Source organism: Paramacrobiotus metropolitanus, unplaced genomic scaffold (genome assembly GCF_019649055.1).
Source record: "Paramacrobiotus metropolitanus isolate TYO unplaced genomic scaffold, Prichtersi_v1.0 Parri_scaffold0000008, whole genome shotgun sequence".
Lineage (NCBI taxonomy): Eukaryota > Metazoa > Tardigrada > Eutardigrada > Parachela > Macrobiotidae > Paramacrobiotus > Paramacrobiotus metropolitanus.
In genome coordinates this window covers 1,787,069-1,814,986 of record NW_026570228.1, presented here as the reverse complement: position 1 = coordinate 1,814,986, position 27,918 = coordinate 1,787,069, and the positions used below count along the sequence as shown (strand labels likewise).

General features: G+C 41.7%; 4 protein-coding genes and 1 pseudogene across 8 annotated transcripts; 3 read left to right on the top strand and 2 right to left on the bottom strand.

Annotated features, from left to right (window-relative positions):
- The first annotated feature begins 381 nt into the window (after nt 1-381).
- Nucleotides 382-4,006, top strand: LOC129582659 (uncharacterized). Of its 3 annotated transcripts, none has more exons than XM_055474234.1 (6): nt 382-1,060; nt 1,291-1,557; nt 1,996-2,224; nt 2,630-2,695; nt 2,761-2,923; nt 3,410-4,006. In XM_055474234.1, the coding sequence occupies exons 1-6, from the start codon at nt 797-799 to the stop codon at nt 3,588-3,590; spliced, it is 1,170 nt and encodes a 389-aa protein (XP_055330209.1). In that variant the 5' UTR covers nt 382-796; the 3' UTR covers nt 3,591-4,006. The 3 variants fall into 3 exon arrangements, with proteins under 3 accessions (XP_055330209.1, XP_055330211.1, XP_055330210.1); XM_055474236.1 differs by having other exon boundaries at nt 3,402-4,006; XM_055474235.1 differs by having other exon boundaries at nt 3,378-4,006.
- A 626-nt stretch (nt 4,007-4,632) lies between these two features.
- Nucleotides 4,633-9,915, top strand: LOC129582718 (DNA-binding protein RFX2-like). The gene is made up of 12 exons (XM_055474316.1): nt 4,633-4,965; nt 5,124-5,209; nt 5,411-5,590; nt 5,960-6,141; nt 6,410-6,541; nt 7,053-7,425; nt 7,567-7,649; nt 7,728-7,864; nt 7,933-8,180; nt 8,508-8,719; nt 8,795-8,945; nt 9,236-9,915. Exons 1-12 carry the CDS (start codon nt 4,884-4,886, stop codon nt 9,494-9,496), a joined length of 2,127 nt encoding a protein of 708 aa, XP_055330291.1. The 5' UTR covers nt 4,633-4,883; the 3' UTR covers nt 9,497-9,915.
- Nucleotides 9,916-10,072: 157 nt separating this feature from the next.
- Nucleotides 10,073-15,688, bottom strand: LOC129582621 (uncharacterized). The gene is made up of 8 exons (XM_055474176.1): nt 15,455-15,688; nt 15,171-15,345; nt 13,871-14,019; nt 12,501-12,873; nt 12,029-12,249; nt 11,871-11,949; nt 11,277-11,530; nt 10,073-10,720 (listed from the first exon to the last, which is right to left on the bottom strand). Exons 2-8 carry the CDS (start codon nt 15,291-15,293, stop codon nt 10,540-10,542), a joined length of 1,380 nt encoding a protein of 459 aa, XP_055330151.1. The 5' UTR covers nt 15,294-15,345; nt 15,455-15,688; the 3' UTR covers nt 10,073-10,539.
- A 533-nt stretch (nt 15,689-16,221) lies between these two features.
- Nucleotides 16,222-24,425, bottom strand: LOC129582765 (uncharacterized). 3 transcript variants are annotated; one of them, XM_055474373.1, is made up of 6 exons: nt 24,357-24,425; nt 24,142-24,242; nt 23,685-23,912; nt 23,072-23,407; nt 17,213-17,632; nt 16,222-17,136 (listed from the first exon to the last, which is right to left on the bottom strand). In XM_055474373.1, the coding sequence occupies exons 5-6, from the start codon at nt 17,500-17,502 to the stop codon at nt 16,491-16,493; spliced, it is 936 nt and encodes a 311-aa protein (XP_055330348.1). In that variant the 5' UTR covers nt 17,503-17,632; nt 23,072-23,407; nt 23,685-23,912; nt 24,142-24,242; nt 24,357-24,425; the 3' UTR covers nt 16,222-16,490. The 3 variants fall into 3 exon arrangements, with proteins under 3 accessions (XP_055330348.1, XP_055330349.1, XP_055330351.1); XM_055474374.1 differs by lacking the exon at nt 24,357-24,425 and having other exon boundaries at nt 24,042-24,146; XM_055474376.1 differs by lacking the exons at nt 23,072-23,407; nt 23,685-23,912; nt 24,142-24,242; nt 24,357-24,425 and having other exon boundaries at nt 17,213-18,698.
- A 399-nt stretch (nt 24,426-24,824) lies between these two features.
- On the top strand, nt 24,825-27,313 carry LOC129582866 (uncharacterized; annotated as a pseudogene).
- The last annotated feature ends 605 nt before the right edge of the window (nt 27,314-27,918 follow it).

Sequence of the window (27,918 nt, the reverse complement as noted above, 5' to 3'; positions counted from 1 at the left end):
ACACGTAAACGATTAGCACCAGCAGTCGGGTAATTTAGAAGAAATCTTCAGTGTGATTAGGTCGCCTATTTCCGTTGTCGGCTAAGACTGCATGATCAGTAAAGATCTTTTACTTTTAGAGAAAACTAGTTTTCTTTTGTACAGCAAATTATTACACGTATCGTACATTGATTGCAATGACAGATCGCATGAAACTATCTAATTTCAAGAAAATCAATCCGTATAAAGGCGTAAAGTAAGTACGGTTCCGTATACACTAACGGAAGCAGCCCCCACCCACGGGGAGCGTGCAGAGTGCTAGCCAGCCACATAAATGGTGGAACGAGTACTTATGATAACAGTAGTAAGAAAGCCGCGTATGCCAGTCGTTCCTGGCTTGTCTGTTGCTTCTGTTTGACTTTATCAGACCGAGAACCTCACGAAAGGCATTTCATTTTTGTTTTCCTTCGTCGCCCTTCTCTTTTCACAACTTCCTCGATGATTTGATTTCTCGTTAACCATCACAATCTTTTGATTTGCGACTGTTCATAGTGTAATGCTACCAGTAATTGTCTTTCGGGGTCTTTGATAGTCAGTGCGTCGGTTAGCGAAGAGTAATGGAAGCTTTACCGCCTTTACGCTTAACAGCAAAACTTAAGTTGCTGCAACTGCGCATTTCGATTTGAGTTGATTCTGCAGACTTCCGTTTTTTCTTTTTTAATTGATTACTTCCATCTGTGCGGTGTCTGTCGTGCATAAATCAATTTTCTATTTTGTAAGCTTATCCAGTGCTGATTTTGTTTGTTCTTGCCTAAACATGCCAGCAGGTGATGAGGAAACGGTTTCCGCGGATGTGTACGATGCCTTCCACAAACTCTTCATGGAATTCTGGTCGGATCATCCTGAGTTGCATGACAACGTTCAGTTGCAGAAAATCTGCGAGAACTGCTCTATCCTGGTAGACATGAGCGAGAAACAGGCCGATGTCATTCGCTTACTGAAAGAAGAGAACACTCAGCTCAAAGTGGATGTGGAGAAAATCCATCAGGATGTGTACAAAGCACGCCAAGATCGAGACGAGGTGACTTTCTGACCTTGAGATTATTTCGCTTTCGAGCGCAGAATAAATTTAAATTTAACAGTGATTTTCGACAATTAGTAGGAGTGCAGTTGAGCTTCTGGAATTAAATAATGCATTATGGAAGAATTATTTTTAAATTAACGAACATTTTTTGGGATTTTTTCCGTAACAATTAGCAGCTAGCTACAGATGAATTATTGGATTTTAAATTTAGTCATTAATTTATTTAGTATGTGGATGAAGTGGAGAAGAATTGGGCGGCGGAAGTCCAGCAGTACGTGAAACAGTTGGAAGACGGGAAAGAGGAGAGGAAGTTCCTGAAACTGCACTTGGATGAAATGGAGCGCGAACTGGAGCATCTCGGTAATGAGAAAAAGAAAGCCGAAGAGGCGCTGCGTGCTTTTCGTGATCGCTGGGAAAACCGCAGCCATCACATGACATCGCTGTTGGATTCCAGTGAATTTGAGACCGGAGAGTCGGATGCCGAAGGTTACGAGGTAAATTTTTATTGAAAATTTATTTGGCGACCTTTGACTTTTGCCTGCCTTTTGATCTGTTGCGCACGAGTTGAATGAAAATGTTAAGCTTTCATTTTTCCGTGAGCGAGAAAGTATTGCAAGTGGTATCGCTACAGTAATACTCGTAACATCATATATTTTTTTTTTATTTCAGCAGAATAATTTTATTGATGAATCAGGTTTTCGAAGATATAATTTCCTTTGCGTTACATGGTCAGATAGCTCAAGCTTTATTTTGTGTTGACGCTTTTATGCGCAGCATTTTCCTTAGCATGAACGCTTTCTTATATTTTAAGAGAATTTATGTTATTCCTTCTTTTGGATATGTATAATTTTGTGCGCGTGTCATTGACGTAAGTTGAAGATTTTGTGTAGTGTTTTTTATTGGTGTTCTTACAGTTTTTCTTGATGTTTTAGGGTGATGAGTCCAAATATTCTTCTCCTGGTGGCCGGAGTATGGTGCAGCATTTGATCGGTGAGATCCAGCGTAAGGATGATGAACTGAATGAGCTGCGGGCGCGCGCTGATCGTGTGGAGATTCCGCATTGCACGTCGGATCTGCTGGATGAGCTGCACATGCTGCGCGACGACAACGAGAATCTACGCAGTCTCCTGGCCGACCGCAATCCGTCCATGTCACCGAAAGGTGTGTTAAAGCTAAACACTATAGAAGTATATGGTTTTACTGTTTGCGACATTATTAGTCAGTTTGCTCGTTTTCAAATTTCAGAAAAATAATTACGTACGCGGTACGCGTATTAGTTAGATCTGTGCACTGCGATAGTTCTGAGCGCACTTACTAATTCAAAATTTTAAAGATATTGGTGTCATTGCTAAGTTTTTATTGATTACCTGGTAACAACTGCCCAGACTTTTCTGTATTTGACAGTCAGTGATGGCTGTAAATGCGAAATTTATGTTAAAATTGCACACTTGATAGCACGCAGTTGTTTTATTGGTAGTTTTCGGTGTGAGTTGGTGTAATTGTTTTGACTGGTTCTTTACAAAATCCCTCGCTTCATGCAGGTATAATACAGATTGTTTTTTGTAGACGTCAGTGCCGATCGTGGTCGCTCGAAGCGAACCAGTCTCATGTGCGAGTTGAATTCTCTGGACTGTAAGTTAACTGCCTTGAATCTGGTGACAGCGAAATGCAGATCTGACTGTTTCTTGTGATTGTAGCGTCGGCGAATCGATCATTTATCGAGCGCACTCGCGATCGTGCCGGGTCACCCATGTTTTCCGATGTCGCCAATCAGACTGTCGAGCAAGCGGGGGATTCTGCGTTTTCCAAAACCACACAGGAAGGATCTCCGGGTCGGAAACTGTTTGAGAATTATACTGAGTAAGAGCCACCTCGCGAACCAGCTGATTATGTTATCGAGATACGATTACGGTTGAAACGGTTTCGTTAATTAAGGGTTTTGCGCTAATTTTGATACGTACAGATTTTACTTTATCGGTTTCCGTTAATTTTTATTATAAAAATTATTAATGTTAATTTAGTTCATATTATTATACGTTTTTCGTAAAACTTTCGAAGTCTATGTTGTGATTTGAAACTTCGTACGTACGCTTTCTTGCATGATAGGTAGGATTTGGTTGTGTACCGTAAAAATGCTTTCTTCGCCATGTTTCTGCTTTCTTCGCCATGTTTCCATAAGAAACTTGAAGAAAACGATTTCTTTCAGTGGGTTTATTGTTTGGAAGTTTGCTGTTAGTCTATCTCATGATTGAATTTAGTACATAATTCTTCAATAATTTCGGCAGTCGCCACTTTGAATTGCTGATTGTTTTAGTTATTGTTGGAACATGCTGTACAGTATTGTAGAGAACCTGCAGCGGTGGTCGCATCTACTGACCGGACTTGTACGGGGGATCGTCTCAAAAATAATTTCCGCGCTATTTTCGTGATTGGTCTGCTCTTCTACCTGCTGGATCTCATCTCGTTTAATATCCTCGGCGTGCATATATTTTCCCGTAAACCATGCCACTCAGGTCCACCTTACTGAAGTGGAATACCCGAAAATTGGCTGTGGTTGTCTGCGTTTGGCCGGTTGGTTCGCTGTAATGGACGTATTTATTTAATTATGCTCGGGGAACGATTAACTGAACCGTGCAGACTTTGCGAAATATTCTTTTATTTATATCCTCGCATGAATCTTTTTTTTGGAAAATAATAAATTTGTACTATTTTCATTTTTTGTAAATCTGTAAAGGTTTTTGGCTCATGTGTTCCCGTGTTAGTGATGGAGCGGCGTTGTGCGTTTTTATTACATTGATTATTTTGCCTGTAATATACATTTTATGTACTCCGATTATAAACTGTTTATGTGCTGTATAATTATATGAATGAATTGCTTTATAGATTTTACACATGGGACTTTTGAGTTATGGTGTGAATTGCTCAAATAAATGGGTTGTTTTGTCCAGGCACTGGAATGGAAGTTCTTGTAAATTTCGAAAGAAGTTTGTCTACGCATATTATACATACATGATGGTTGGTATGCTGTTTGTGTGAAAAACGTACCCTAGGCATTTTCGTTAAGCGGTACAACGAGAAATTCCTGCAAGGAGCTTTTTTAAATTGAAAACTTTAATACTGCAAATAATATTTTTAAATATTACTATTATAATACTAGGGTAATATTTTTAGTTTAAAAAAGTATTTTAAATATTTAACATTTTACAATCATCCGCTGCAGGCTTCTTAAATTACAACATAATATTTTCTCACTGAAAAGCGTAAATATCAGGATTTGTGCAGTACACTGTGTACAGACCCTGTATTTTTTAAAGTATATTTGTGGAACTATCTGTACAGGATAAATATTGCGGTTGTACTTATATATGTTTAATTTACTTATATATGTTTAACTTACTGCGAGTGAACATGTCCCGTATCACTAATTAGTAATTTGCTCTACTACAGTGCTTACGGCAGGGCACAGCTGTGCCGTCGTGCTGAAAATCGAATCGACGACGTTGAAGATGCTGGTTTCTAACCATAGCCGCCGTTGATACTGTATAAAGTAAAAACCACTTTTTGCGCATTCGACGTTCTGAGATTCGCTAGCTCTTTACGACTTCACGCATGTGCAGTAAATGTTTTGCGTGGTTCTCGCTTGCAAATTGTAACCGAAGTTAGCATTGAAGCAGCTTAATTCTGCTTAAATATATTTAAATATAATTCGTGATCACTTTTTCAGTTAACAATCCACCGGAATATCGAGTATACGTTGTTTAAGAATTCGTATTTTTCTAACAAATATTGAAGTGTACAGAACGACCGAATTACTGGCAGCATGAGCCAGAAAGGTGATCATACATACGCGGATTCACTTCCAAATAAACGCCCTCGTCTCATAACGGTTCGACAACGATCAGGTACGAACTGGATAAAACAGACAGAAGATTCTACACATTGTAAAGACTACGAACCCAGAAATGTCTGCTAGAGGTGCAGTAATTAATTATGGATGCACTTGCTGCTGCATATACCAATATGACTACATACTGTTGTTAATCTACTGCCTATTGTGCAGCATCCATGATATCCGAAGACAATGTCGATATGCTGGATGAGAGCGCTGTGATTGACACACTCAACGATCTGCACATGCACGATCAAGTATGACCTTTCTTGCTCATTTTGCTGAAAGTATCCATATATTGCACTACTGATATCATATAAAATTATTTCATATTATTTATATAAAAAAGTATTTATAATTATAAATTATTTTTCTTACTGTTCATACAAAAAATTTATTTTACTAAAAAATGATAAAAAATATTTTTATAGTAAAATATATTGCATGGTTTCGGCTAGAACGAGGACACTTTTCTGACGGCGGATACGGATCCGTGTGAGGAGCAAAAAGACAGTGATATCGTCGATCGGGATGATGCGGATTATGTGCCCAGTAAACCCACGTTTTACTTGCGCCGTCAACCCAAACGCTTTGTCCATGCGCGACCTTTTACCAATGGTCTCAGCGATAATGCCACAGTACGACACACTGGTGAAATACTCGCTGTGTTCTCGAACGCGTAATGTGAAAAATCCATTACTTGTCTTTTAAGTAATCAGTATTCTAAGTATGATTAACTGTCAGCTTAAATTAACTTAAAAAATGTTTGGCTCAACGGCTACAGCAAACATCAGATAAACATTGTAGCCGATTCCAGGCAAATTCTGACAGCTGTTCACAAGTCAGTTGGTCGGCTTTTTCGGTAAAAATTTTATTAACCAAATTTGATTTTTTTGGGCGTGCGTTAAAATAAATACGGTTTTCGGGTTGTTCTAAATTGCTCTTAAAATTTGTAAAGTTTGTATTAATTTTGTATATGTAAATAAAATTTGTATGTTTTTTGATAGGCCGAATGGCTAAAAGAGCATTTCCATGCGAAAAGCGGTAGTCTGATTCCCAAGAGTTTCCTGTGTGATCGCTACGAGGAATTCTGCACGCGGACCAAACGCAAACCAATGAACAACGCCACACTGGGCCGATTTATTCGCGGCGTCTTCCCCAAGCTGGAAACTCGACGACTGGGAGCGCGGTACGTACAGACTGTATATATGCACGTATTTTATTTACAACCCGAAATCTCTACTTAATCACTTTTGGTTTTTTATTCTTATTGTCGTAAACTGAAACAGGCACATCAACGTCGTATATTTTCCTTTGTTATAAATAAACAACTACAAAAACGAAATCCGAAGAAATAAAGCAGAATGTTTCTATTTATTATTATTGCTAATAAAATAAATAAACGTAATTCGATAAGCGGAAGACTTCCGAAATGACTTATTTCGGTGTTTTTGCAGCCAGCAATCGCGATACTTTTACAATAACTTAGCCATTCGCAACTCCAGTCCGTATGCGGCCATGATTCGTCAGGAGATGCAGTCGGTTAACATTCGTCGTAACCGGATACAGAGCACGCAAAACGCGCAAAGGTCAGGTTTGCTTTTCGGTTCTATGCCTAACCTTCATATTATTATTATTGTCAATTTTTTCCGCTGCAGTTTTATTCGGTTCTGTGTTTGTGTTATACTTTTGTAAGCATGGCTAGCTAATTTCTAAATTAATATTTTCATTTAATTACAATGTCAAGAAGGTGTATTCACATAATTATGTGTGTCATCGTTCAGTATTTGCATGTTGCGCGTTTCTCATGCATTAGGTTGTTTTTTTACTTGTTTATTTATTTTCGGTTTTTGTAATTCTCATAATTTTACGACGCGATAATATTCTACCGTTATTTAGGCTATCGACCCAGAATTTTGTAACTAACCCGCTGTTTGATTTGATTTATTTTCTATCTAACTCATTTGTTTTCGGCTGTCTTCTTCTTATTGTTGCAAAGTATGCTGTATTTTGCTGCAGAGTATGCTGTTCTTGCAACGCATTTATGCATCTTACGAATGTTACATGTATATCTTATTGGCAAATTGTGACCTTCTGTAGTCGGTCAGCCAGCCCAGCCGCCGATGCGCAACTGGACACTGACTGTGCGTCGGTACCGATCGTTTTCAAAATCCCGCCCTACCTGCCCGGCTTTACACAGCGCCGATTGGCCTATACATCATACAGTGCCGTGCGCGAGAACGGTGAGCCTCGACTGGAGGAGGCACTAAAGCGTTTTGACGATGAGGGCTGTGCGCATGTACTAGCTACGATGGAGCACAATAAAGAGAAGCACCGCTCCATGATCCATCCGGCACTGCTGGACAGTGTCATGTTCAGTGCCCGCTTCCCGGCGGCGGTGGGCGTGTTGCCCAATTGCGTGACGGAAGTGCAGGTGTCCCGGTTTCTGGTCGGACTGCGAGCACATATCGGAGTAAGATAATAGTGTCAAATACATATGTCGAATTATGTACAGATATATCACTCACATATTATTATCAAATCTTCTTATTATTACTTATGATAATCTCTGATAACCCACAAAGTAGCTACAAATATGGCTGTTTTTAAATAGATTCTCAGCAGTGTATTTTTGGGATACAACATGACCGCGATTCCTCACATCTTGGAGAATTTCTGGTTAAACAAAAAGCGAAGGTTTGTTTTCAAGAGTTTCGTTAAAAACACATTGGGCAATTAGTTAAAACAACTTAATTTTTTCGTTTGAAATTCCAGTGTGCAAGTTTTTGACACGGTGACCTTTGCCCCGTTAATATGGCCACCACTGCAAACCTTTATTACCCAAGTATACCGGCATTTGTACGAAAGTATTATGGATTTGTTTATCGCGGATTACTTGGTCCCTTTGGATGGTATGAAATGATCGCTAACTATGCAGTTATAGCTAGATATGGGAAGAAATCTAAGTGTTTCATTGCAGAACATGTTTGGGGTATTCTATTTGTGGTGGCCAGTAAGTACTATCAGTGTATGGAGTACGTAACACGCGGATTACCCAACGAATTGCGCGGTATGTTGGTCAATGGCGCGCAGAGCTTCGCGCAATATCTCCGTGACCTGCTCAATGCCAACCACGATGCTTGTTATATTTCCCTGACCTGTATGGATAAAAACGTCGTTACCTTGCTGACCGGTGCCTTAAACAACCTTATGCGAAGTGAATTACTGGTGCGTGCACTTAATTAACATTTTGAAAATACACCAGCGTAACTTGTTTTGTCGCTATTTTTATTACTTTACTTTGTATTTTACTTATCGTTATTTATATTATTATCATTTACTACTACGTATCATTACTTGTAATATATACAGTATACCGCTGTTTAAATTAACCATTGTGATACAACAGAGAAAATAGTTTCCTGAAGTTTGTTCGGTTAAAATGTAAATTAAATTAAACAGATAAATTAAAGTAAAATTTATTGTAAAATACATACAGCCTAAACTACATAATATATACTCGTATGCAGCGATTGTTTATTGGTTTGCTGGCAGGATTGTCTTCTATGGCTGCAGCGTTTCGCGCTAAGTGATCTTCTGACAGCGCTGCAGACGTTCGTCAGCTTCTCGGAGATCAAACGCGATGCGGTCACCGCGTGGGCTAATTGGATCAAGGGTCTGGTGTCGTCTTACGTGGACCGGTATGCGACGACCGATGACAAACTGACCACGCTGCGGTTAATGGCTGGTGACTGGTGCCTTTTCATGTAAGCATAAAACGCAAACATAACAGAATAAGAAAAACTACAGAAAGACAAAGACCATTTGTTTCCTTTTTGTAGGACCGCTGCCGAAGATGCGATGACCGGTTTTCACGGTGACCTTCACATTAAAGCCGGTTTTTTCGCTATGTGCGTCAGCATGTTCTGTATGGTGGTGTTGTCGGTTATGAAGGATATTTCGGCGGGAACGTCTTTGGATATTTATTCTAAGGTATCCTGTAAATTATATTGTTAATAAAATATTTCCATAAAATAATTCAAAAGTCAATTTTATATGTCCCAAAGGCGCATAGCTTAGCGCCTGCGCAAATTAAATTCGGTTTAAACTCGTTATTTGAGCGTGAGCCCATAAAAGAGCATCAGTTTTGAATTTTGATTATTCAGGTTTCATCTCTGATATTTGTTTAGGTTTTTGTTTGGTTTTTTTTATACTCATTATCGTTAATCTGGCGATAACTGGCGCTTTTGTTAGACGATAATTATGGTGTTTTATATATTCAGTTTGCTCGCCCAGTTGTTTCCGACAATACGGAAGATTTCAGCGCGTCTATGGACTACAGCTGGTGGCCGGATTTCCCCACCATCTCCTCGATGCCGATTGCTGAGGATATTCTGCAGTCGGAAACATACGTCCGGACCTTTCCCGCGTTAGCCGGTGTTGCGTACGATATTTCGGAAGCCCAGTTGATGGAGGGCGTTCGGACCAGTCATCGGGCGGGAAAAGGACGGAATCGCTGGCTAGCCGAGGGCGAATGGGAATAATGCAGCATTTCACATTCCAGGATCCCCTTCGTTTGGCCTTTGATATGCAGTAACTAATAAGTAAAATATGTACTTAATATTATGCAGTAAACGATTTAATTGTGGGACATAAGTATTACAAACGTTTGTAAACGCAAGTTTCCGCAATGTTTGCCATAACAAGCTTTCAATCGCGCGCCTCGCATAGTGTTAACATATGGGCGTGTATTGTGAGAACGTCGGGTTCAGACTGACTGTACGCTTTTACAAAGAATGAGCACCAGTTTGCTGCATCGTGTATGCTGCTGCATCGTTTGCTGTATGCACTGCGTATCGCTCTTGCATACTGAGATATGATTGTGTATCTTCTTTTAATTTGGCTCTTGATTGCGTATCCTGTGTGTTTGTTATCACGATGAAATACTCGTATCTTTTAACAAAACGCGGTTTTGTGCACGCTTTTCTTTATCAATGATAAATACTCACTCTTTATATACGAATTTTGCCTACTTTATTTTTTTTAATTTGCCGTTATGCAGTTCATTGAACTGAGCTTAAGCAACCCTCAGTAGAAGTAGTCCGGACATCCAGATAGTGTTCTTGATTCTTTTTTTATTGAAAACTTTGTAAATTGCATACGACGTCGACATTGGCAAGCAACCGGCATGCTAACACTGATAAGCAAGTGTAAAAGAAAGGCCAAGAAAAAACCATAGCAAAGATGTGCAGAATTTTAGAGTCATAGCAAAGATGTATATGAGGCAAAAAAAAGCAAAAGAATTTAAACAGAATAAATTATCTCAGTTATGATGAATAAGTTGACACAATTACACAATCAGATGATATTGCATATTCGTTATGTAAAACTTCTCGTATGGGGAGAGCTTGCAGTAGTAGCACTAATTACACTGCAGCGTATAGACATGAATCTATGCCATATATAAATCTCTACTAGACATTTTCTCCAGCAAGAGGCGCGCATAATAAAAGAGCGTGGTATTACAAAATCAGCAACATCATAATATGGCGACACAAACTGTCTCCAGTCCAATCCGCTTTCAGTTTTACAGCTCCGTCAGACCATATCCATTTCCCTGATTGAGTGATGCCATGGCGCGGGATTGTTTTGGTGCGCTGCCCCAGTCGGTGGTGGCATGACGTTGGCCTTGCGCTTGCATGAGAGCCTTATACGTGGGGCTTTCTTTGTAGTCGGTCAACGGTTTACCGCTTCCACTGACTTGATTCCTGTTGATGTGGATCACCAAATGACACCAATGCACCAAATGGTTATGAAATTAGAGATATGCGGCACACGTGGTTTAAAAGGTCACATGCTATTTCCCAAAAATTTATAGAGGTACCTACTGTCTAGTGTCTAGTTCCACGCACTACAACCATCAGATTAACGTCTTACCGAAATACATACCGAAAGGTCATGCGCAGTTAAGGATTTCGTATATATTTTATTAACGATATTTTAAGGGTTTGATTTGCATACATTGTACTGTGCATAGTTATATCATAGTGTAAAGATGGAGTTACACTTAACAATTAACAGTAAACAACTACTTCGAAGGTATTAAAAAATAATCAACAACAACAGCACACTTTTAAGAGGCTATAACAAGAAAATTTCGTAATTTCTCCGAATCCTGTATTGTGCCCATCACGCACATAGCGTTCCCTCTAGTTTGAATTTGTAGAGTGCAGAGATATATATATTGTCTTACAGGTTATATGTAGTATTACTCGAGTAGGCACTTGCATTTCTTGCAAGGCTTAATCTGTATTGTAAACTTACGGTCGCAGGCCGGTTTGAGCAGTGAACATATCCACGGCGTTTTGTGTGTTGTACAAACCAGCCGGTGAATTGTAGTTGGAGTGGATGATCTTGCGACCGGCTTGCGGTGCCTGGGGGATCTCGAAAGGGAGCTGACTGCTGTGCTGCTGCTGTGGCTGGTTGTAATTAGGCGCGCCGTTGAAGTTAAACGGGTTGGCATTGGCCGCCGGACTGTACGGAGCCGGTGGGCTCGGGGGTTGTGGTGGGGGTGGCCACTGTAAAGGTCACGACATTATCGGGAGGTCAATTAAGGAAACCCCATGTTTCCGCTATGGACGTAAACGCGTTACAATATTAAATACAGCAAATTCAAAATACCAGATGTCTTGAAATTTAATAGAGTTGTTAAAGTAATGCTAACAATGTTCTCACAGTATGGATTTGTATAATGTAAAGCAGCTTGGGTACATAGTAATATCAAATATCGGATTTACAGCATTGTTCTTCCTCGTGGCACTATTTTTGTTTGCTAAATTGTACGGAAAAAGCTCTGCAGTTAAACAGCCTGTATGGTTCGGAATGTTTGGATTTGTTAGGGAAGTTGTTGACCGTTACCTGTCGTCCGCCCATGAGCTGTTGTGGTACTGGCGATTGCGAATTCTGTCGTTGAAATCCATTGGCAGCGCTGTAAGGGCTGGAAAGAAACCAACGTCTTTAAATCCTGTCCACCTCGCAAAATTGTCAGTAATGCATGTACTATAAGAATGCGGTACCTAAGGTTGGCTCCATATCCTTGTGGAGCATCGTAGACGCTCTTCGGTCGTTGCTGCCCTCGGTTATAACTGCGCGTATTCACGGGAGTATATTGTGAGTCATGTGCCACTCGCGGTTGTGGCAGTTCCTGCCGGCCAAACGACGACTGTAAATAGGAACCCATTGGGCGGTAGTGCTTGGCTTTCGGTCCCGGCGCAATCAGCTGATTAGAGCGATATGTCTGCAAGCGAAAATAAACTTTAATATGCCAGCTGTGACTTATGTAACCTTTTCAATCTGGATGCACTGTTACATCACAAGATTTAGATGAAATATCTGGCAATAATATTATGACGATGTGCATTATCTACATTAAGACGAACTTTGCCTACAACAGACAAATTAACAATTAATATAACACATATATACGACATTTTACATTAGGAATAACTGCACATTATTGCAGTATAAGTTCTTGCACAATTTTGGTACCTGATTTGTAACGCTCAGTTTATCAAGATTGGGCAGCGGGACAGCGTAGTCCAGTACATGTGACTTTTTCTGTTTTTCCACCTCCATGAGCCGGCGCATTCCCGGCGCACCGGGATCGTCCTCCACCGGCGCCTGTTCACGTTCCCAACGCGGACCGCCACGCGCAGGCGCTCCGCCCTGTTGGATCATCTGCATGGTGGGAGAGTTCTGCCATGCTTGTTGTTGCTGTTGCTGCTGCTGGTAGCGCTGCAACTGCTCCTGTTGGTACTGGAGATTCTGCTGGTATGTCTGGGAATTCTGACGCTGGAAAGACGGCGGCCCTTGCTGGTAGGCTTGCGGTTGGGGGCTGGTGGGCGTAGAGCCCCCGCTTGACCTTTAACAGAAATAAATGCCGGTTGAATTTTACACCTTTAAAAATTTCGTTTATTTTATTAGTATTAGTATCTGTGCTTCTACAATTGTTATTAATTTTTCTCGTCTAACAAAGAATTATCGCTGTACTTTGTAAATATAATTATATATGTATAATATTAGTATTCAGTTTTATCGTGACCATGGGTTAATTATAATGACGCCACAACTTACGACACTATTTTTCTTATTAATTTTTTTAATTGTGTAGTCGATTGCGGACAGCGTAGGTATTTGTACTAGTTCATTGCTGGCAGCAGTAACATATTCACACTCTGAGAACGTCTGTAAATCGGTTTTTAAGAGCAACAAACAAACTTGGAGTGTTGCATCGCTACATACGAATACAGGTCCTTAAAAGCGACGGAATAAACTGCGAGTAGCGATGATGACTGCCATCTTTTAATATCGCTACAGATGTGACCTACATTAGTAACCGGTCACTTGTCCTTTGGGAGAGTTTTAAGATCAAGTTTAAAAAGCATTTATCTTCGGCGCTGCATGTGGGCTCAGCTCTTGAAAAAACTAACACGGCGGTCGCGACGCATTTGAGCAAATACAGGCTAAGATTTTAAGCTTCCGAAGTACAGTATCTATCAGCAATTTCGGCTTGACAGAAGTTATCGTTTGAAAACCTTTTATTTAATCAAAATTATTTTTAACAGAAACTTGAATTAAAAGGCGCTTCCTTCAATTCAGCTTTTAAAAAAAGCGCCTACTCAAGGTTACAGAAAGTTCAATGTATAAGTACCAACATCTGTTACATTCCTGAAAAATTGTAAAGTTATTAATTGTGGATTAGCGCATCAAATTGTGGTCCTAGATAGCGTTTTCATAATTTAAGTCTTAATATTTAAATCTTGTTAGGCAAAAATGCTATAAAGTCCTAAAACACCGGCAAAATTTCCGTAGCTGCCGTTACGAAACGTTATGCAACTGTATATATCTTTTGTGCTGACCTTTGAACCTCCAGCCTGAGAGACAGTGCGGTATTGTTAATGAGCTGTTCGGCGTCCTGCAGCGGCAATCGGCTGGCGTCGTAGTCGTTAATCCGTAAGAGAATGTCACCGCGATGTAGTATTCCTTCGGAGGGCGATTGCATAAACACCTACGCACATTATACTATATATGCACCAATAGCATCTTCCATCCGTAGTTCCCATCGTCGAGTACCGCAGACTGCGTACAGTAATAAACTATTACGTGTTCTGCTTATATGTTAATGCTGCTGCTGCCACACGCGAGACGAAAAACTGTAATATTTTTAGCTCTCGCCCGTTTCACAATCTCCGCGTTATGTAGCCTCCAAAGGGGATAAAATGAAAATGTCAGAATGGCGGATAAAATATTGCCCGGCTTAATGATATCGTCCATGAGCGCGCAACGGAAATGCGGTATGAACCGGCTTTAAACAGCGGCAACCAAGAATTTCCGTTTACATCTCCCAGGAATGTGCCAGATCGAGGGAAATGCGAAATTGCGAATTGATACACGATGACTTATGCGTTTAGTATTAGTCAGCGTGTGTTCGCATATATCCAAAAATGAACAATGGCAAAACGGTGATTTATGTATAATAAGCTCGATGTAAACTCGTAATACACGCACGCGTAGTAACTAATTATTATTGGAATATAGGTATGTATGTATGGAATATAGAATATAGATATGTCAACATGGTATAAGCATCGATCACTGCAACATCACAATACTTCCAGATAGCCCATTAATTTAATTACACTTATAAACAGCAGATATTACATTTTCTGCGTTTCCAAAAAATCCGTTTTGGCGTGGGCAACAAAGACCAAAAATGCACAGGCACGCTTTTCTGATTGAAGTCGATTGAAACAATACAAGCGGCGTGCTAAATAGCGACGTACCATAAACCCACATTATAACTCAAAAGTGTGAATTACAAAGAGATTCTGGGACCGTGCTGGATTATAAAGGTAACTTCTCAGGAATAAAAAAATTTCGAGAAAACAAAAGAAAAACCAATTAAGACGCAATATCGCTTCGATTCGATTAATATGTACTTGGACAAACATACTTATACCGCAAACATACCGCAGGAGAGCACGATAAAGCATGATGGCCATGGTGACTGCTTGCACCACTAATCCAAGTTTATTTTTAAAAAATTCTATAATACAGTTTGTAACAATAAGATGGGGATAAAAGCAATATTAAGAAATGTTAGGCGGTAAACGAAAGTATCTGCAAGCGCGTAAATATATACCACAGGATTGAACATACCCGCTGGACAGTCAGTGCTTGGCCCTGGTCAGCGCCGCCCTGCAGACGAAATCCCCAGGGTTTATTGAAAGCATTCCGGTGGAGCTGTACCGCAATCAATGAGCGGGGCCCTAGCGCTGCCATAACGTCTCCACCGTGAATCTCGCTGATGTGGTTGTATATATCTTGCAATGTACTTTAACCGCACAAATATACAGAAATATCAAATTATAATCCGTATATATTTGCACAGTATACCAGTCGTACACGCAGTATATGCTGACTGACATATATGATATACGTACAAAGTGGCGGCGGTAGGTTTTTTCTTCGTGTGCACTTCCGGCCTGGGACGGGAAATATATGTTTAGAAAAATAACATAAATTTAGGCGGTGTAATGTCAATGATCAGTTTACTGTGGAGAAGGACGCGCCCTATTCCGTGCCGTACGGAGACAAGTGGAATATATGCGTTTATAACGGTTAGGCTGGGTTTAAAAATAAAAAAATAGATGCGGGTGTGAGGCAGACAGCAGCTGCTTGGAGTTTTTGCACCAGGATGATGAGACTATATCCTGGGTACTTCTCACTCATGAGTTTCCATATAATTTGGATGGAGAGAGAGAGAGTGGTGGAAGAATGCATGGCACGGTTTTTTTGGCAAGCGGATAACACAATCGAGGCCCCTATGAAATGCACGCAGCATCGCGCAACTTCCGCCGGCTGACATGTTGGAGAAAGATCGAAAGAGAAATGCGCCGGGATGCTGTTTTCGGCCACTGCTGCACTGGATATTGCTTAATTTCTATCAGGGTCTGACTATTTATTTGCGCTTTTAAATGGTGTGCTGATTTATCCGCGCTGCAGCAGAATGCGCGCCGCACATAAAGTTTTGTACATTTGGTTGTAGAACTTGTAGTACTGTACACATACGGTTATTGCAGAAATGTCCAGATTTTTAATTTTACCAACAAACTTTTTTCTTCATAAATCGTAGATATCATATGACTGATCTTAATTGGTGACACTTGGTGGCACGATGGAAACTAGTTTGTGCAGAAAATTTCACGAACATTATGCAAAGCTTTATTGAACCACAAAGAAACTGTAAGTTCGCGTATCCAAACCAATAACTGATAAAATGCATACTCGTACAATAAAAAAGACTTAGAAACACGCGTACGTACACTTGGCTAGATATACCAAATTCTCTCAACTTCAAAGATAGTGTTACTTTATCGTGCGACCTTTAAACGTTAATATCAAGGAATATCAGGGAAGTGAGTAAAATTAATACCGCTACAAAATCATTCAGTCGTCCAAATCCAACCCAGTAGGCCATTAGATTTTATCGCTCGACGTCCGGTAAAAAACCTTTTTTTCGTCGCCTTCATAAAATCGCTGGCAAACGCCCCCATCGCTCACCACCGGAGCGCGCAGTGGGAGGAAAAAAGTTTTCTGTTGATAGTTCTCCTTAATCAGTTCCGCCTGCAGATCTTGCGACATAGAGACTGGCATAGCCATCCAACGATCGGCATTTCGATCATAACATTCGAACAATGTACTTTCCTGTTTGTTGCCGTCGACGTGGGTCGTTCCGCCGTACACCCAGATATGCTCGTCTTTGATAAAGATGGAATGATCATAACGAGCAACGTTCAGGTGGGCAATGGGCTGCGGTTGCGGGGTGGCGTCGGAGAGAGATACGCGGTAGCAGGCGGTCACTGCGTGCGGCTTTACGTCCCAGTATTCTGTAGCGGAACAGCCACCCGTGAAGTACAGATACCCTTCGAAGACGATCGTTCCGCAACGATGATGGAACTGGTTTTTATCCGTCCAAACGGCATGCTGCTGCCATTTATTTGTACGAGTATCATACATTTCCACCATACTCACTGCATCCTTAATATTTTCTGCCGTTTCCATAGCGCCGACGGAGGTGAACCAGATTGTACCATGAGGCAGCGGATAGGCCGCCATTGATGTCCTGCCAAGTACATACAGACAAATCAATAGTTATACTATCCCGACTAGTGACTTTTTCTATATACGTAAATTCTAACCGGTTATAATAATAGTAGCCCGCTTTCTTGCCCTCTAGAGTTCTCTCCATATCAACTTGGGTATGGCCTGATAAATCCTGTGAAACAGTCATAGCTCCTTCCTCTCTATAGAAGGGCAACTGGGATGCTCGGCAGATCTGTCCAGAATTCATATCATAACTGTACCAGTTAGAGGGAATTTTTCCAGCACCGTAGATTTCACTGCCCACCGCCACCACACAAATGCAGTCATCAAAGGGAGAGTTTTCAACAAGGGTGCGCGTGGCGCCGGTAACGCAGTCCATCGCCATAACTTCATTCTTGCCGGAAGTTGGCGTGCTGGCAACAATCAGTTCCCGGCCAACGGCCAACGGCCACCGCAAACCCGTTGGGATTCATTACTGACGCTTTGGCTTTCAGTGTATGGTATAGAGGCATGGTCTGTGTATATAATAGTCCGAATTCCTGTATGAAATTACTAAAATCCCAGCGTGACGAAAATTTAAGCGGTGGTGCGGGTCTCTAATACACACTCTGCCGTACTGGCAGAATGCACACACACTCTGCTGCAATGACGCAGCGCCTCATGACGTTTTTCAATTTGATTGCGTCGTACTCTCCAGTCTTTCCGATCCGGTAGATGTTATCTTTGATTCCCAACATTCTGATTTTCGTTTGTGTTAAAACTTTTCATTGAGCGATAACAGTGATTTAAATGGTTAACCTGAATAATAGTACTTGATAGTTAAGAGTATTCAGCAGTTCAGTGAAGTATTCATTGTTGATCGTCACCTCTGTACTTGCAAACACTCTAGTCGACAACACAACAGCATTGTCTCTGCGGACCCGAGCCTCTGTGGCAGCGATTATCACCCCAGCAATGTAATTTGACACTGATTTTTCTTAACACATTGGACACAAAATTTCATCGCATTAATACATGTTTACTTTTAGCCTTCTGACGTTCCAAGTGCCAAACACTCATTCGTTAACTCCACAGCTATCAAAACAGAGTAAGTGCGCAACAGGTATATCAGTGGTTCTTGAACACATCCGTCCGTATTTTGCCCTTTTTCTTCTTCGTGCTTGCACGCTCAACCCCTCTGTATATCAGAGTTTACGGTTCACACACGAAAATGCATGCATTTTCGTCTGTACCTGAGCGAGCAAACCAGAGAGAAGGGCATTTTCATTTTTTTCAAAACCACGTGACCAAAAAGCACGGGGGAGCAATTACGTCATTATCTGTACGTAATAATAATACGTAATAAGTGATAATTTACTAATGAGACGCATGTTATGATACGCATACAGTAAATCACCCCCCGGGCACAGTTCAATGCCCGGCATAAATATTTGAGATAATTTTTCTGAAATGGTGATGTTTTATATCAAACAATTTGAGAATACCGAATATGAAAATTAGTTGCCTAACAATTGCAAGGACAGGTTTAAAAAATCTTTTAATTGTGAACAATTTATGTAGAATGGCCTACCGTATTCCGAGAATCCCTGAAAAAACAAAGGAAGAACTGGAGGCAGAATTGAATGCGCTGAAAAAAGACCGTAGCAAGGATTTAGTTAGACTGGCCGAATATAAAAAGCGAACCCGTGAACTCACTCATGAGAACATTCTGTATAAACACCGCTTGACCGCCAGCAAGGTCACCCCGGACGAGGTTTTGCTGACCTTTGAAAACCGGGAGACCTGCGACGGATTGATCGAGTATTATTCCGAGATCTTCGTGTCACTCTTCGAGAAACGGAATAAGCTCACTCCCATGTCTAAGGCGCACGCGTGTTGGCGAAGGCAGGTGGCAGACTACGTTATCCCTGGAAACCTGCCATCCGATTTTCGCTGCCTTCTAGACGCTCCCGGACCAGTGTATCCCCAGTACGTGTCCGTTGAGGAAAAAGAACGTCAACAGAACATGAGATGGGGATTTTTACTAACTGTTCTAGATGATCGCTGTACTAATTTCGATGTTGCGCGCAAAGAGTTCGATAAAGAAGAAGAGAGTACAACTGAGCTCGCTATAAATGGCATAGGATCAGAAATTGTTGCTAAAGTGAAGATTGCTTGTGTGAAGCTGGCTACTGAGCGTGGTAAGAACCGTTCCGCTCCTGCGAAACTTCTGTGTTGGAGTGATGTACTGAAGAAAATTGAATAAAGCGTTGTTGTATAGGAAGTCAGCACATTTGTTCCTTGAAACCCCAGGCAACAAGTTGTTCGTAAACATTATGCTTTTATGTCGTATAAATTGCAGATACGATGGGTGGATGCCGCTGTGTAGCACCCGGTTGCTTGAACGCTCGGTTGAAGAAGCAATCAGCGGCTGATTGTCCTCAAATGTTCCACAGATTTCCTGATCATAAGCTCCATAATTCCCGCTTCGCCCTTTGGGCCTCTTTTATCAAGCAAGACCCTAGGTGGACTCCAAGCAAGAATACGTATCTCTGTTCGGATCATTTTAGTAGAGACGCCTATGAGGAAACTTCTTCAGGATGTTTTCGACTTCGACCAACAGCGGTACCGTCTGTATTTTCGGAAAATAGACCGGTTCCACTAATCCAGGAGCAGTGTCCTGCAGTCTTTGAATCGAAGCCTACAGAATTATTAAGTGCGGACAAACGCCCGCCGTTGCTTATTGGTCGCGGGAAGCGACCAATAAATTCGTCCAGCGAAATTATTCGAACGGAAAAAAAGCAGAATCTGAACGACAGCGTCAGTGAACTCAACGCTAGTTTTGGAGGCCTTTCTACGGTGGATCCTGTCCATGAGATCGCTCTTGATTTAGTGAATGTGATCTTCACCTTCGAAATGTTGGAAAACAATTTGGATTTGCTGCGTCTTCCTCTATTTTGGACGGCATACGTGGTACAGAAGGGGATGGCTGTGGTCATCGCTCGTGTCGATCCGGCGACATTTGAGAATCTTTTCACCATCGGCGTCCACAACTCATTGCAAAGCACGGTTCGCGTACGTAACAGGCTTTACACAGGAACTGAAATTACCGTGCCAGTAGTTTCCAGTTTTCAGCAAATTGTCGACTTATCGTTTACACTGGAGACCAGCACGCTGTGTCCGTCATTCGAAACAAGCTCAGCCTGCGAGCTTACCTATTTGGGTAAGAAAGCCTGCTGCTTGTCGTGCAAGGAATTTCGGAAACGATATATTTCCACTGCCAAGTATGTAAAAAGCCTACGAACGCGCTCTGAATCGGCTTCTAAAGGTCAAAGAGCTTTGAAAGCGCGAGTTTCTCGACGGGATTCGAAGATCCAGAAGCAAGACGAAGAGCTCGAACGTCTGAGGAGTCTAGTAAAAGAGCTTGAAGAATCTAAAATAGTCCCGGAAGAGTCCAGTAGCCTTTTGACGGAATTTGTAGAAATTTCCCGAAAGAATAAGCACGATCCCACTAAATATAAGACTGATTACATGGATTTTGCAATTCGGCTTTATTACTACAGCTCAAGGGCATACAGATTTTTGCTCGGTCGCGGAGTTCCGTTACCTCATCCTGGCACAATCAGAGTGCGCGTTTCTCGTTTTTCCAAAGATACGGGTTACGACAAGCTCAGTATTCACTGTGTCGAACACTGGGCAGAAAGACAACCTGAAGGCGAACGTGATTTTACACTGACGTTGGACGAGATGAAGCTGAGCAGAAAAAATAGTCGGTACGTGCAGTCAGAGGATCGGGTTCTAGGAATGGTGGATTACGGGAAACATAACGCAGACCTTTCGGAAGAGCAGTTGATGAAACCAGCCGACCACGCTTTAGTTGTTGGCATTCGAAGTATCAAGCGCAAACTGTTTCAACCGATCGGAATTTTTTTCTCCAGTTCCCAAACTCCCGGGTTTATACTCAAAAAGATTATCGAAGAAGGCGTTGAACTTTTGGATCGAACGAAAATACGGATTCGCGGATTTATATGGGATGCCGGAACTAACAACATGCAGGCAGTCAAGAAATTCGGGTTTAATGTAAATAAATACGACACTCCCACAGTTACGGTTAACGGCAAACCACGCTATATTATCGTGGACCCACCACACGACTGGAAAAATATGCGTAACGGCATGTTTAAACGGAACAAAAAAACCGGTGATGTCACCAGCCGACCGTTCAAGGTAACGCAGAATGAGACGTCCTGTTCCGGATTCTTTAATCGACTTCTTATGTATTTTAATTACTTGCAGTTTGTGGATGAAAACGGTACTCTTTACACGGATGAAAACGGAAGGGCTTTGTTTGTCGATTTTGGCCATTTTCGTCAGTTGTACGACATTGACACTCACGTTGATCGGAAGGGCATCAGGATGCACCACAAACTGACAAAGGCTATGGTCACCCCGGATGGTTTCAATCAGCAGAGGGTAAATTACGCTGCTGTACTCCTGTCGAAGTCCATGGCCACCGCGTTGAAATTGTTCGAACAGCAGCGCCTGATGAGCGGCACTTTGGCCACTCAAAAGTACTGTGAGTTCATGAACGGTTGCATCGATCACACAAACTCCTCCTACGGCGACCGGAACCCTGGACGAACTCCCATTCGTTTTGAGAATGATGGGCTCGAAAAACTTCAGGCCGATTTGGAGAGATTGCGCTGCTGGAAAAAAGTCGTTCCCAAGGAGGACCGACTTTGTGACCTTACAATAAACCACTTCGCCGTGACTATTGACAGCATCCGGAGGTTAGCTTTGGACCTGCTTGCTGAAGGAATGGATTACGTGCAAACCAAAAACCTAAACAACGACATGCAAGAGGTACTGCTTTGTGAAATATAATTTGCCTTGCGATACAGTTTTGATGTTTACGCCGCTGTAAGAATATAAACGATCTTGATATTTTTAGAGGTTCTTTTCTCAGTGTCGGCAGTTGGGTGGTTCCAGTAACAATCCGACAGTTGAAAATATGTTGGCTATATTCCGGATTTTATCGTGCCACAACATCCAGAAGGCCTGCGAACATTTGCGCACAAATATTGAACAGACAGATGACGCGTTGATTATTGGATCATTAAACGTTCTGGATTTGTCCGAGGAATTTTCCAAAAAACTGGAAGCCGCTAAAGCATTGGCACTGCTTTCGCAGTCTGAGCCCGATGTTCCGGAATTGGACCCATTAGTGAACGGTGCTCATCTAGATGACATTTCTCGAAATGTTGTTTATTATCTCAGCGGATTCACAAGTAAAAGGAAAGAGTTGGAAGCAGAAGTATGTGACTCTTGCCGAATGGAACTGTTTTGGTTGGATTGGTCGAACGGCACTCCTAATTTCGCCCAGTTGACCGAAATGAAGGATGGGGGTGGTTTAAACTTTGTTGGAAAACCGTTTCATGATTTGATGTGTAGCCTGGAGACAATATTCCGTGAACGTATTGAGGAAGTATTGTACCTTTCTCCTCGCCAGTCCCTACTGAAAACCGCGGAAAAATTTGCGATGCCCGATTTTATTGCCAAGAAAAATAGTATGCGTTCGCCCTGTCTTGCTGAGTGCTCGTGGGCTGAGGTTTTTCGAAAAAGTGCATCTTATTACTTTCAAATAAGAATTCACTTTTATGCAAAATTGTTAAACGACAAGGTTGGTAAGCAATGGTCGAAAAGTTCTGAGTCTAAAAAACGTAAGCTAAAAATTCATGCTGGGGAATAATCGATGTTATCGCTGAGTCTGTGCAGTGCTATTTTTTGCGCGAAAATTTCTAATAAACATGTCTTACGTGATACGGAGACTTGCGTGCTCGCTACGTTGCGTAGAGTTTACGTATTGCAGAGTGTGTATTCACGTGTGTAATCGTCCCAATACACCGCGCAGCAACCTAGTCACGCTGGGATTTTAGTAATTTCATACAGGAATTCGGACTATTATATACACAGACCATGATAGAGGGTCATTGGAATGCAGCGTAGTTAGTTCATTGCGGATAAAATCGAATCGGACAAGCTGGTGCTGACGCTCATCACCACGTCGCATATGAATGAAGAAGGCCTCCTTCGGAACGGCTCGTTTGAGCGACGCTCCAGCGCCCATGAAACCGCGGTTGCGATTTCTGATAATCTCTAACAAAAGAGGCTGTAGAGGTCCGTCCCGCGAGGAAGATAGCAGGAGAGATTCGATATCGATACTCTGATCCCACACAACACATCCCTCCAACAGCGGATACAGATGCTGCATTTCGTTCGGTGGCTTCGTGCGAGCACCATCGCATTACCGCCTGTCAAGTGCGAACATCAAACTGGCGAATAGAAATAATAATTACATCGTTCATTAATAGATATTCGGAGATATTAATCGGTTAAAACGAAACTTTGAAAAATAATAAAATGTGAAAAATATTCGTGAGTTAATTATTTATACTGCTGTACTGTTAATTTTTAATTACATGACGTTAATGACTATACCAATCATAAATTAATAATAAATAAATTTTGACAAATGTAATACTATCGTCACTTTGATATGTGTGCTTTACAGTTTAAAAATACACCAACCTTATAAACCGATGCTTCCGAACGTGGAGCAAACTCATCACTTTTCAGCACCTCCATGGCCTTTGCAAAGCTGCACTGAAGAAACGCATCGGATTCGACAAACTGCGATAGCGGGGGCTTCGATGCTCCTTCCTGCTTTTGCTTCTTGGATGTTGTGGAATCCGGATTCATCTTGCAGGATTTGAACTGACAATGAACTTTACTGACCGTGAGTTCCAGGCGACAAACCTAGCCACGCAGATAGATTAGCGTCATAAGTCACAAATCAAAGGCAGTATCAAGCCCAAAACAGTCTGATATGCTGATGATGCACAAAAATGCATAAACAATAACGATAAGGTATTGAAAGTTCTATACCTGGAACTAGAACTAAAAGCAAAAGACTTCCTCACTCCACAATTAAAAGTGTGAAAGTGAAAACTGATGCGTTGAAACCTGCGTCATCGCACGATATTACCTGCCCCTCGTCCGTACGTTATGTAAAACAAGTTGCGCGGGCGGATGCGAGATGGCTCAATGCGATAGCGTTCTTTACCTCCGCCAGTGGCTAGTTGTAGGCTGTAAGTACATAAATACACAGTAATTAACTACAAAATTAATTAATAGAAGTACTCATGCATAATTATTCACTGTACAATATGTGCATGATATTTTCTCATCAACGCTTACTACCCTAGGATATGAAGAATAACAAATGTTGCTTGTTAACTTTTGCCGTATTTGCGAATGTTTTAGGAATCATTCTTTTGTCAGTATCATAAACTTGACTCGTGCCTAACACACGAACACCTCGTGGCTTCGAAGGAAAAATCCCAGTCACACAGTAGCTGATTCCGTGTTACTCAACCGGCGTACAATGGACGGAGTGAAAAAATTAAGGTGACCACTCTGTACACTTTCTTTCCCTACCCTCTTCAACTTATCTTCCATAACTACGTTGGTTGGGGATTTTTGGCATAAAGATAAACAAAGACATTTTCCCTATGCGAGTGTGTGCCGGCCAGGTGCCAGTACGCGTGCCAAACGAATGCTCATTCGGTCAGAGTCTGTGTACGTACTTCCGGTCTGATGACGACAGCAGCCAAGCCGACCAGAAGCCGTTCAGCTATACACCTGTCGGTAAGTTGATTGGTCATCATTATTCTCACCGCGCCGGCGACCCCATCAATCATCCGCCACAATAACAGGGACGTGGAGTGGTGTGTGTGTGTGTCAAGGGTCACGTCAAGAATTAAAGAACCGCCGGTATCCAGGTTTGGTAAATCGGGTGTGGTACGCAATTCACCGCTGCAGGCCCGTAAGGGATCACAGTCACGGCAGGATAGCGGCGGACCGGGATCGGATAGTGGACTGCGCAGTGGACGGGTGGCGCCCATTCAGAGTCGGTCGTTTAAAGTTCTGTAGTGGATGACGGGAGCTGATGAAGATGGTGGTAAGAAAGGCAGAAATTTTTAAATTATTATTAAGTAACGCTTAATTTTAAAAAGTTGGAATTACAGAAGTCACTTCCGATCAACGCAGCCATGCTGAGTTATTGTTAATCTTCTTTGCATTTATTGGCTGGTTAGGTTTGACTATAAGTTAAACTACTATGGTTTTGGAAAGGTTTTCTGGTTTTGGAAAGCTTTCATCAACTTTTGGCAGCTCGTTTTGGGTCCGAATCGGCAATGAGTTTTGGTTAGGCAACTTAATTGTTGATACTTGTTGTCAGATGACTTATAAACATTTTCATCCGTACGTATTACATGACACGGAATTTATACGTAAATTGCAAATTCGGAAATCACATTAATTAAATGGGAAATTACCTAGTATACTGAACAGCAGAAGTTATTGTGCACTAGGGCAGCAGCTAGGTGCCAGGTTACGTATGAATAAATTTACGTACAAGTATATCAGTGAATCGTTATTCACTAAATCGCTGGAATTCTTTACAGACAGTATGTTGCCAGGTACGGCTTCTCCGCTTGCATCCAAGCCGTCGCAGGAGACCGATGAGATGCGCTTCAGCGGCTACCATCGTGCCGACAGCATTCCTTCGCGTGCCTACCAAACCCTGGAGAAAACGTGGCACACCACGCCGCACCCGGCGCCGCACTGGCCGGTGGCGATCAGCAGACCATCCATCCGTTCCGGGATGAGGCCTTTCGCACGGAATTCAACGAGGAAACCGGATCCAACGCACGCTACACCGGCAACGCCATCCCCTCGCGTTTCTTTCGTGCCTTGCAGAGCATGACCGGGCAGCTGAACGAACTTCAAGCTACGCCGCCCTCCCCGACCATGGGCCGGCGATGTTCGTAACTGATGATTTGAATTAAACTGACCTTTCAAAAACTTTTAAAAACACTACCGGGCCGAACACCACCACCATTTTCTAACAAAATTACCGAACCGAACCATTACTGTCCACTGTACATGAACGTCTGACCAAACTATTGTACCATTACTGTCCAGTGCACAGTGTCAGGCTCTAGGACTGGAAACTCTTGCATTGGACTGGAAACCGAATCCAGTCCGATCCAGTCCATAATGTGGATCGGATTGTATCGGAGTAAGGATTGTTGAAATTAGTAATGGTATCAAAAATAAATTAGCAATGGATTTGGAAGCTTTGAAAATTTGCAAATCATTGAATCTTTGCAATTTGAATCATTGCAACTACGGTATCCAAACTCCATTAACGGACACTGCAACAGGCTATTGGAAAATCTTTTGCTAATTTTAAAAATTGTATTTTTTTCTATCTTACAATTTGTTCCATCTTTTATTTTACAATTTTGTATTATATAATTTTTTATGTATAAACGAAATATGCAGCAGAACCCGGTGAATATCGCACTGCCAAACCGGCAAGATTTTAAATACCAAGGTGTGGAGCAAATTCTGCTTTGTATTTGTGTTTTTCTCAGTGTACGAGTATTTTTCAAGTTTTGGTTAAGTACTTTGTAATTGTCATGAACTTGGCTGTAGTCTGTAGGCGATGCACAGATATATCTGTAGAAGTGTACATATATAGGTTAAGTACTCTGTATATCATTTTGTTAATCTTTGCACAAACCATAGAGCGCGGGCTCACCAAAGTCCAAATGTGTCGAATGCTGTACTGAGGATCAGTGTCCGCTATTTTCGCAGCGGATAATTTAAAATGATTAGAGCCATAAATTTTTTTGCATGCATATTGAAATTTCACAAAAAATTGAAGCAGAATGATGTAATTGGTTAAACTTTCATTTCATGGCTGTTTTTTGGACCACAGTACAACATATGATCTGCCGCCGGCACAGCACCATAATTATGCGCCTTCACCGGGCATAATACTGGGCAAGTCCAGCAGTACTGGGCAACCGCGCTATTCATCCTCCGTGACTCTGACGCCGGGTGGCGGGGACCTTCGTCGTCCGGATCAGTCGTCGAATTATCGACCAGCCGGCAATGGATACATCGGGCATCCGCAGAATGCCTACCATGGTGCTCCCGCGTCGCCCAGCTATTCCAGTCCGAATTATCACAATTATTCGCAACCGACACAATACCAGGTGCCTTCACGAAACGCCCCGACGACAGGGGCTGGATGTAATTGCGATGCTGTAAAATGATGACAGTATACAGTAGTTAGAGGATTTGGTGTAAGTAAATCATTATCCAAATTAACAGCGTTCACTTTAGCCGGCGCCGTCCACGATGCGATTGTGATCACCGTAAAATTTTTTCAGAAAGTTTGTAGTGTAATAATTAATTTCTTTCTATATAATCTATTGTAATAAATTCAGTCCACTTCAGCTAGTATTGAAATTAAACTGAGGTCACAAGAACATACAAAACCGTCTGCTCAACTATACACAAACCAAAAACACATCATCGAGATCAAGTTGCTTCTCCTGATGATTTAATTTCATGTATTAATAGCTGCTGCTTCTTTTTAATAATTTTATGTACTTGCTTTGCACTCATTTTTATAGTTAAATTTTTTGCGCTAAGTTTTTTGTGATAAGAAATTCAAATTATATTTAGAAATTGAATTGTTTAGTTATTATTTACTCCACAAGTAAGACTGTTAAAGCCTGCTGTAATTCGTTTATATTCTGCGTGTGCGGGAGGACTGGGCTTTTAAAGAATGAAAATTGCATACTTATGGACGGTACTTGCCGACTGACTATGGATTATTGCGCTTTCTTCTAAGGTCAGCTTTACAGATACGCGCGAGAGCTCCTGCGCGTGAGAGCGTCCGCCC

Bases quoted from the DNA above. Each gene is read 5' to 3' on its own strand.
- LOC129582621 (XM_055474176.1), bottom strand. From the start codon at position 15,293: ATGGCAGCGCTAGGGCCCCGCTCATTGATTGCGGTACAGCTCCACCGG. The intron at 14,020-15,170 runs GTATGTTCAATC...TAATGTGCGTAG, and splicing joins AAGCACTGACTGTCCAGCGG to GTGTTTATGCAATCGCCCTC. The intron at 12,250-12,500 runs GTACCAAAATTG...TTTCGCTTGCAG, and splicing joins AACTGAGCGTTACAAATCAG to ACATATCGCTCTAATCAGCT.
- LOC129582765 (XM_055474373.1), bottom strand. From the start codon at position 17,502: ATGGCGATGGACTGCGTTACCGGCGCCACGCGCACCCTTGTTGAAAAC. The intron at 17,137-17,212 runs GTTAGAATTTAC...TGTACTTGGCAG, and splicing joins GGCTACTATTATTATAACCG to GACATCAATGGCGGCCTATC.
- LOC129582718 (XM_055474316.1), top strand. From the start codon at position 4,884: ATGAGCCAGAAAGGTGATCATACATACGCGGATTCACTTCCAAATAAA. The intron at 5,591-5,959 runs GTACGACACACT...GTTTTTTGATAG, and splicing joins GTCTCAGCGATAATGCCACA to GCCGAATGGCTAAAAGAGCA. The intron at 7,426-7,566 runs GTAAGATAATAG...GTTTTTAAATAG, and splicing joins GACTGCGAGCACATATCGGA to ATTCTCAGCAGTGTATTTTT.
- LOC129582659 (XM_055474234.1), top strand. From the start codon at position 797: ATGCCAGCAGGTGATGAGGAAACGGTTTCCGCGGATGTGTACGATGCC. The intron at 2,225-2,629 runs GTGTGTTAAAGC...TGTTTTTTGTAG, and splicing joins TCCGTCCATGTCACCGAAAG to ACGTCAGTGCCGATCGTGGT. The intron at 2,924-3,409 runs GTAAGAGCCACC...ACAGTATTGTAG, and splicing joins CTGTTTGAGAATTATACTGA to AGAACCTGCAGCGGTGGTCG.